Raw genomic sequence first — 9,666 nt, 5'->3', positions numbered from 1 at the left:
AACATGTTTGACAAACTCATTTGTTCCTCTCAACTTATGAGTTATCTATTTTTATTTACCTGTGACCTTTGGAATGGGCCTCAGATAATTAAAAAAACAGACAGAAAGCATCTTGTCATCCATTTCCTGGGCTGCCTCTCTCCTGTGTGTCCGTGTGTATCCAACCCAGACTTCTCTCACATGTGCTTTCCAGACCCATCTATCAAACCCTAAAGGACACTGTATTTCTAACAAGATCAAACCCAAGGCGACCAGACCATAACCTAATGAGACGGAAGGTTTTATTGCATTGGCTGCTGCCCTGCCCCAGTAACTACATTGGCTGTTGGTAATTTTCTACTCTTTCTGCTTCGCTGGAGTGGTTCCTCTCTTAAATTCTGTAACCGTCAGGCCGCGTACCTCTGCCAGTCCAAACTGAACTCACTGCCCTTTCTCCTCAGCCTCTTTCCTTCCCGCGGGGGCCTCTTGTTGCTATGGTCTCAGTCTCCCACGCGGCAGCCCAGAATTCTTATGGTTCCTCCTTCTCCTCCAAGTCTGCTTTGATCACCAAGTATCAGTGCAAAACCCCAGCCACCCTCCCCTTCTTCGCATTACCCTGTCCTGGGCCAAGTTTAGAATTTCACCATCGCTAGCCTTCACTTTTTCATTGCATCATGTTTGGTTTCTACTTCTCCTCTTTTCCTTTATAATCTTTCATATGTACTCCCACTAGAAAAGCTTTCTAATACAAGCATCTTTCCGTGATTACTCCCTGCACAGACTTTCACATGCTCTGTCCCATCTCTCAGCCCCACATTTAAGTGTCCTTATCACCAAGACTAACGGCCCTTCAATCACGACTTACATGTCTCAATGCATGGTCGTTGTTTGTTTCCCTGTATGACCTCACATTCTATGCACTTATTAAGGGAGGAGTTTATCGAATTGATCTTTGAAGCTCTGGCAGATGGAATGATGTCTGGTTTAATAGTGTCTGTTTTAAATGAGGAAATTAATGATTAAGGAAAGGAATGAAACACATTCGTTTATGGAACACATCCCTTGTGATCAGCAATAGGGATTTACAGATTATGAAGAGATGGCCTTTACTCTTAAGGTATAATGCCTAGAGCTGAAGCTTACAATGAAGCAGCCTTTCTCAGCTTCATCACTATTGACATTGTGGGCTAGATAATTCTCTTTAGTGGGGGAGTGTCTCGTGAACTGTAGGATATTTAGCAGCATCCCTGGCGTGTGTCCACTAGCTGCCAGTACTACCTCATCACCCCACTTGTGACAACCAAATATGTGTCCAGGGTCCCCTGAGGTATAAGAACAACCCCAGCTGAAAACCACCCCAGTAAAACTGCCAATAATCTGTTCGTCTCAATATCATTAACTGAATAACAAAATAATAATAAAATAACAACAACAACAGCAATAATAACACATATTGAACTTGGAAGAAAAGTCAGTGCTGTACTAAGACATTTTTTTTTGTACTAAGACTTTTAAATAATTTTCTCAATGTAGTACTCACAACAGCTCCAGAATTTAGTTTTTACTATTGTCCATGTTTTACAGACAAGAAAACTAAAATGCAGTGAAGTTCAGTAAAGATTACAAATCCCGAAAGAGACAGATCAAATTCTGGTCTCAGACAATACACTTCTAGGCCCTGGTTGTGTTCTTAGCTTACCTTAGTCCCCAAAGTATTTTTATTTGTAAAGTAACAAATTGCACTGCAGAATTCCAATCTTCAAACTTCAGTTCATTTCAAATGTAACATCAGTCTTTTGACTAAAAATCTATTTTAAAATAAGAATATTGTGGCTCAAGATATAGATGTTAACTATATCTATAGTTAAAGGATGGCTATCTGTTTCAGTGAATGGTTAGACAACAACATTAAGGGATAATGTATAACACTGGGACTAGAGACCAGCTTTTTCTCTTTCCGAAGATTTTACTAACATTCTCATGCCAGAGGGTATAATGTAAATGAGAGAGCAGAGCTATGAAATTCTGGAGTCTTAGAAATTCATCTCAAAGTGTTCCTGCTCATCTGTTTGACTATATCTCTTTTTTATTAATATATCAGTAATGTTTTGACTGAATGGTAATAGTTCTATTAGCTGAAGAAAATATGAGGCCATTAATATGTTTTCCTCAAAGATTTTATAAGTGCAGCTGCCAGAACTTGTGCTTATGATAATTACATGAGTAGAAATCTAATTTAGAGCAAAAACAATAGTGATAAATATCCAAGTTCCTCTTCAAAATCTCAACACTTCATAAACACATATCTGAACAATAATCACTCAAATATCTTAATTCTTCTGAGGTTAGTAGACCTTTTGATTCATTTTGGGGATTTAACAAATAAATAGCTTTAAAATTCTCCATGCACATGATTTATTACAATGTTGTGATCTTGATGTCTTTCAAATAGGAAAGATTTCATTAAAAGGCAACTTGCATTCACAATTGTATACAAAGTGGAAGCAATATCAGTAAGAATTGATCACTAAATCAGCTTATTGATATTTAGTTGTATAGTCCCGGACTTACACACAAACACCTTCTAAAAATTTACAGTGAAAACTTGAATTTCACTTTATCTTTTTTAGTTTCAGTTTTGCATCTGTATTTAGAAGACTGTAGACTTTCTAAAACTCAAATTTGATAAAATTAAACACTGTTTTGTCAAACCCTTCTAAACTCAAGTGCCTGACATTTGGAAACATAAATGGTATATCCCTTTCTAGTTCTTATCAACTTCTGCCCTGCTTCTTAACCCACCTTTTTTTTTTTTTTTGTCTTAGAAAAAAACCTGAGTTCACAGAACATTGTCATGCAACTTGTGACTCTTTGTTGAAGTTCTTTCTCAACTGTACTGTGACATACTGCCAACCTCTATCCTGAATATATTGAAGAACTGCCATTCACCCTTCAAGACTTAGTTCACCTGCTCTTTCATTTGTAATTGTTTGTTACCTTTAGTTTTGCATCCAGAGAGAGAGGTTAAAAGGTATCATCAATAGGCTTGCCTTCCTTTCCATGTGGGGGCTTCCTGTGGTCAAAGGGAATTTTTACTCATCTCTTTTTTTCCAACATCACCTGTCACACCAAACACCTAGTAGTTGCTAGTTGAATAGTAGTGTTTAACTGAATTGAATCAAAATGAAATAAAATGGATTAATTGAGTACTGCTTTCACAGAGTGGCTGGAAGGATAAAATAATGTATAGGTATTTAAATAGTGATCCCATCTCCTATAATCCGCATGGTCTTGGTCAACTTAGTTTACTTATCTTTGCTTAAAAGTTCATATCTGGGAGTCTAGGTGGTAGACGCATCGTGTAGGCACAAGGCGGCCGCTAAAGCCGTGCAGAACTGGCCCTGCGGGATGGCAGCCTCTGAGGAGGAGCCTGAGGCCTTGACGGAGCAGCTGGACGTCGCGCGCCACCTGGAAAATTTGCCTGTGAGCGCGTGGCCCCCAGGGACAGAGCCAGAGCCCTTTCAGTATACTCCTGATCATGTAGCCGGGCCTGGAGGAGACACTGATCCCACTCTAATAACCTTTCCCGGATGCGTTTGTCTCAAAACTCCCTGCCTCCCTGGAACTTGCTCCTGTCTCCGTCGTGAGAAGAACTATGATGATAATTTATGCCTCAGACACATAGGATCAGAAGCAAAGTGCGCTGAGCCAGTTTTCGAATGCAATGTCCTGTGTCAGTGCAGCGACCACTGCAGGAACAGAGTGGTCCAGCGGGGTCTGCAGTTCCACCTGCAGGTGTTCAAGACAGATCGCAAAGGCTGGGGACTCCGTACCTTGGACTTTATACCAAAAGGACAGTTTGTCTGTGAATATGCTGGCGAGGTTTTAGGATTCTCGGAAGCACAGAGAAGAATTCAGTTACAAACAATACACGATTCGAATTACATTATAGCCGTCAGGGAGCATGTTTATAATGGGCAGGTAATGGAAACGTTTGTTGATCCTACCTCTATAGGAAATATTGGAAGATTCCTTAACCATTCTTGTGAGCCAAACCTATTGATGATTCCTGTCCGAATCAACTCGATGGTACCAAAGTTGGCACTTTCTGCAGCCAAAGACATTGTGCCAGAACAAGAACTCTCTTATGACTATTCAGGAAGATTTCTTAATCTACTGGATAGTGAAGACAAAGAAAGGTTGGATAATGGGAAATTAAGGAAACCTTGTTATTGTGGGGCTGAATCATGTGCTGCATTCCTGCCTTATGACAGCTCATTGTACTGCCCCTTAGAAAAGCCAAACACGAGTGAGGAAGGAAAAGTCGAGCAGAAGCATGTCTGGCCTCGCAGTGGAGGAGAATGAGGAGGAATCGAGCGTGTTTGGCTCAGCCCTTCCTGGGTTTCCCTCTTACGAGCAGCTCACCCTCAGGGTCAGTCTCTGCTCGGTAAGGAGCTTGCCCCTCACTGTAGGGGAGCCCAGTGGTTGTAACTTAGGAATGTGGCAGAGACTACAGATTGTCCAGCAACACTCTCTCTCCCCTTCTATCATAGAATTCTCAGTTTTTAGCTGGGTACATGACTGCTGAGAATACTCACTTTTCCTAGTGAGATGTGGCTAAGGGACTATGTCATAGCTAGTGGGATATGAGGGAAAACGTTGTGCCCTTAAGTGGAGATATCCTTCCCTTATCCCATTCTTTTTTCTTCTTGGCTGGAATGTATACATGATAACTGGAGCTGGAGCATCCATGCCATACCCCAAAATAACCTTGGAAAAGGAAGCCACACATAGCAAGTCAGCAAAATTGAAAGGAGTCTGGAGGCTGTATACTGTCCAACACTCTACCAGTCCTGATCTGACACCTCTGGACTATTCAGTGAGAAACTGTCTTTGTCATTTATGCCACTGTTATTTTAAACTTTCTAGTACTAGCACCAAACCTAATCAGTGATCCAAGGAAACCCTGATGGCTGAACACCTAAGCCTTGCTTTCCAGTCAATTTTATCAATAATAAGGCTGGTATTTTCATTTCTGTATGACTCCAGCAGTTTATTTCTCATCTGTTTCTAAACATATCAAGGAAAAGGGCATGACTAATTATCACCTGCTAAAACCCTAATGATTATCACCAAATAGTGAAAAATGTAACCATGAGAATGACTTCCATGTGTATAACGAAAAGTCATAAAAGGAAACAAATTGTAAAATTTTTGCTATATATCTGCTGTACTTCAAGGCTTGTGAAGTTATGCTTCAAAACTTCAAACAGCCTCACTTCATGTATTAACAACATGAAAATAACCCTGTCAACACCACCAAAGGTGATGGGAGTTTTATAATTCCATTTAAACTTCTGGAGAGGCAAACATCTCTAACTTCCTTCCTTAAAGCAAGAGTGTTGCAAAAACAAAGCTACTATGGAAGTTTATTAGACTCTTTGAAAGCTAAAATAATTACTTGGGCCCTATAATTTCTTTTTTCTAATACATTTAGACCCTACCACCAGGAGACTGTGCTTTCAAAGTTATATCATAGGGACCCATGTTATATATAACACCCTAGTCCTGTATGATATCATAAGTAGGATAGTTGTACATTTTAAGTGAATGAAATGTATGGTATGTGAATTATATCTCAATAAAACTGTTAAAATAATAAAAAAAGTTTATATCTGTAAAAAGAAAATAATCACAATAACTTAGTATTGCATTCTTAAAGGATCAAATGAGGGTAAGTTTAATAAAACACACAGTCCCTTCCTGGGACATAGTGGATTGTCAGTATTTAAGGATCTAAGGAATGAATCTAGCAGAGAGATGGGCATAACTTGCTCTGGAATTGGTTTTCTTTTCCTGTGTTATCACTAATACATTTTTAGGCAGTGATCTAAATGTGCTTTCTTAAATGGGATATAGCATAGCACCATTTATAACAATTTGCAAATACACATTAATTTAATGCCCCTTGACACTGGAAAAATTGTTTTCAAGTTGTTATTTAATTCTTTTTTATTGTCACAATTATCTTTTAAATTAATTTTTAAAAAAACCTTCTTGTTGGCAAACTCTGGATATGATAAGACATTTAAAACAGAGTGAAACACTTCCTGTTTCAACTTTGACATGTAAAGAGATTGGAAGTTATCACTCCCATTCTCACAATAAGAAAAAAGCTGAACAAACTAAAAATCAATAACTTTTCTTGGACCCTCCAAAGAATTCAGGTTTCAGTGTAAGCTAGCACTCTGAAATCTGGAGAGAAAGGTAAACACAGACAATCACAGCCAAGATCAGCTCATCTGGAGCAGAAGTTGTTGGAGCCATAAATGGTAGGAAGACATAATGGTAATTTTGATGAATTGTTGGAGGCTGAGAGAGACGAGCATGAGAGGGACAAGCATTGCTGGAGAGCTTGGAGTTGCTGTCATGGGGGGCCCCTACATTTCATGGATTTTACCTACAGGAACCTCACCAGTTTCTCAAAGGGAGGATCAGAGAGTGATCCAGTCCTAGCTCTAGAGCTGGAGAGGGAGAGTTACCATTGTAAAGTGTGACCAGGGGATTCTCCATAACAAAGACCTACTCTCTGGGATAAAAACTTTACCAGAGCCTCTCCCACCTGGGAAAGGTCACGTCTGTATCCCATTCCAGTCCCTTGTAGTTTTCCTGTCTCATTAAGTTGGGGGAGGAGGGACCCAAGAAACCCTTGTGAATACCACAGCTGAGGGACTCAGTCACACTAAGCCTGAGATTTCATTACAAGGTTTTCAAGCATAGGATCATAGAACATGTCTTCTCTCTGGGGCCTTAAAACCACACCAGCTGAGCTCTAGCATAATAACAGTGAATTTCAGCTGAAAATGTTACAAGACACAGACTCTCTAAGGAGAAGTCTTGGGGAAACTCAAATTCAACAGGGGCACTAGAAAAATGTGAAACTTTGACACCTACAGGTACAGCACACATTAAAATATGGTCCAGCTCCAAGCAAAATTAGCAAAACTCACACTGATGGCCTATTTACCTCAGTTTCTACTACCTGATGTATCATATCTGCCTTAGAACCATAATGAAAAATACGAGTCATGGTAAAATTCAAGGAAACACCGTCTGAAGAGACAAAAGAAACATCAGCATTTGGCTCAGATTTTAGAATTATCCCATAAGTAATTTAAAATTACTGTCATTAATATACAGATAATTAAATGTAAAAAAATATATAAACAGGGGGCTTCCCTGGTGGCACAGTGGTTGAGAGTCCGCCTGCTGATGCAGGGGACACGGGTTCGTGCCCCGGTCCGGGAAGATCACACATGCCATGGGGTAGCTGGGCCCGTGAGCCATGGCAGCTGAGCCTGCGTGTCCGGAGCCTGTGCTCCACAACAGGAGAGGCCACAACAGTGAGAGGCCCGCGTACCGAAAATATATATATACATATATATATTGGCTAGTTAAATCTAAAAATGTATAAAAATGAATTACACCCCATGACCATGTGGAAGTTATACAAGGTATGCAAAGTTAATTCAACATTTGAAAACCACTTCATGTAACCCATCATATCAACAGGCTAATGAAGGAAAATCAGATCATATGAATTGATGCAGAAATACAGAAAAGGTATTTGATAAAATGCAATAGCCATTCATAATTTTAAAAAAATAACCAAAATAGGAATAGAAGAAACTTACTCAACTTGTTAAAAAATATCTACAAAAAACCCCTGCAACTAACATCATACTTATTGGTGAGAAGTTGGATATTTTACCACTATTATCTGGAGCAAGGTAAAGATGGCCTTATCCTTTTTCATCACTTCTATTCAACATTGTACTAGAAGTCCTAGAAAGATAAGAAAATAAAAGATATACAGGTTGAGAAAGAAGAAATAAAACTGGTATATTTAGACATGATTGTCTATGTAGAAATCTCAGAGAATGAACAAAGAAACTTCTTAGTTTCTTAACTTCTAAGTTTCTTAAGTTCTAGAACTAATAAGCTAGTATAGCAAGGGTGCAGGAAATAGGAATATTATAGAAAAAGATTAATTGCTTTTGTCAGCTTAGAAGAATGCACAACATGAGAGTTGAGAGTTAAGTTTTATTGGGGACTAAATGAGCACTATAGCCTCGGAGACAGCATTTCAGATAGCTCTGAGAAACTGCTCCAAAGAGATAGGGGGGAAGGTTGGTATATATGTGATTTTGGTGAGGGGGGAGTACATGCAATCAAGCATGTATTTTTTGCAGAGGGTTTCTGCTAGTCACAAGGAGCAGTCATCACCATGAAGGATTTGGTACTTTTCTAGATATGAGGAAATACAAGTATTGAATTAATAAAATTGACTCCTGAAAATATCTAACTATCCGAAGACCTGTTCTACCAGTTTTTCCCAGAGCACAGAGTGCCTCATTTCTGCTCTCCACCCTGAACTACTTACAGAGGGTGTTGAAAGTCAGCAGATGTGGCAGCAAATGATTTAATCCTTGTAGAGGTAGATGGCAAGTGCCAATTTGTAGTTGACACTTTTGATATATGAAAAATGAACAATTGTAACTTGAAAATAAAGATACCACTTGCGATAGAACAAAATAATGAACTACTTTGGTGAAAATCTAACAAAATATATACAGGATGGAGACATAGAAAACTAAAAAGAAATCAAAGATCTATATAAATGGAGGCATATTCCATGTTCATGGATTGGATGATTCATTATTGCTGATAAATCAGTTTTTGCCAATTTGATCTGTAGATTAATTCTCAATCAAAATTTCAGCAAGTTTTTTTGATAAATTTTTACATACTGATTCTAAAGCTTACATTGAAAGACAAAAGCTTCAAAATATCCAAAATAACACTAAAGAAGAACAAAGTTGGTAGACTGACACAAACTGATTTTAAGAGTTAGTATAATGCTACAGTAATCAATGTAGCATGATATTGGTTAAAAAAAAAAAAAAAGTAGACACAGGATTCCATTGACCAGAATAGAGAGCTCAGAAATAGATGCACACAAAATCAGTGACTGATCTTTGACAAAGGGGCAATGGCAGTTCAATGCAGAAAGGATAAACTTTTCTTGGAAGAGTTTGAGAAGGATAGGTGTCAACTCCTCTCTAAATGTTTGGTAGAATTCTCCTGTGAAGCCATATCATCCTGGATGTTTGTTTGTTGGAAGATTTTTAATCACAGTTTCAAATTCATTACTTGTGATTGGTTTGTTCATATTTTCTATTTCTTCCTTGTTCGGTCTTAGAAGGTTGTACCTTTCTAAGAATTTGTCCATTTATTCCAGGTCATCCATTTTATTGGCATATAGTTGCTTTTAGTAGTCTCTTATGATCTTTGTATTTCTGTGGTGTCCATTGTAACTTCTTCTTTTTCATTTCTAATTTTATTGATTTGAGTCCTCTCCCTTTTTTTCTTGATGAGTCTGGCTAAGGCTTATCAATTTTGTTTATCTTCTCAAAGAGCCAGCTTTTAGTCTCATCCATCTTTGCTATTGTTTTCTTCATCTCTATTTCATTTATTTCTGCTCTGAGTTTTATGATTTCTTTCCTTCTACTAACTTTGGGTTTTGTTTGTTCTTCTTTCTCCAGTTGCTTTAAGTGTAAGGTTAGGGTGTTTATTTGAGGTTTTTCTTGTTTCTTGAGGTAGGATTGTATTGCTATAAACTTCTCT

General features: G+C 38.4%; 1 protein-coding gene across 2 annotated transcripts; it reads left to right on the top strand.

Annotated features, from left to right (window-relative positions):
* Window positions 1-3,327: 3,327 nt before the first annotated feature.
* LOC308627754 (histone-lysine N-methyltransferase SETMAR-like) lies at window positions 3,328-5,095 on the top strand. Of its 2 annotated transcripts, XM_081254100.1 has the most exons (2): window positions 3,328-3,462; window positions 3,505-5,095. In XM_081254100.1, the coding sequence occupies exons 1-2, from the start codon at window positions 3,388-3,390 to the stop codon at window positions 4,342-4,344; spliced, it is 915 nt and encodes a 304-aa protein (XP_081110226.1). In that variant the 5' UTR covers window positions 3,328-3,387; the 3' UTR covers window positions 4,345-5,095. The 2 variants fall into 2 exon arrangements, with proteins under 2 accessions (XP_081110226.1, XP_081110225.1); XM_081254099.1 differs by having other exon boundaries at window positions 3,328-5,095.
* The last annotated feature ends 4,571 nt before the right edge of the window (window positions 5,096-9,666 follow it).

The sequence above is a fragment of the Mesoplodon bidens genome (assembly GCF_964165515.1).
Source record: "Mesoplodon bidens genome assembly, chromosome: 14".
Taxonomy (NCBI): domain Eukaryota; kingdom Metazoa; phylum Chordata; class Mammalia; order Artiodactyla; family Ziphiidae; genus Mesoplodon; species Mesoplodon bidens.
The sequence above is the reverse complement of the archived record's forward strand: the minus strand, read 5'-3'. Positions and strand labels throughout refer to the sequence as shown.

Excerpts from the sequence above, each read along its gene's own strand:
- LOC308627754 (XM_081254099.1), top strand. The coding sequence starts at position 3,388 with ATGGCAGCCTCTGAGGAGGAGCCTGAGGCCTTGACGGAGCAGCTGGAC.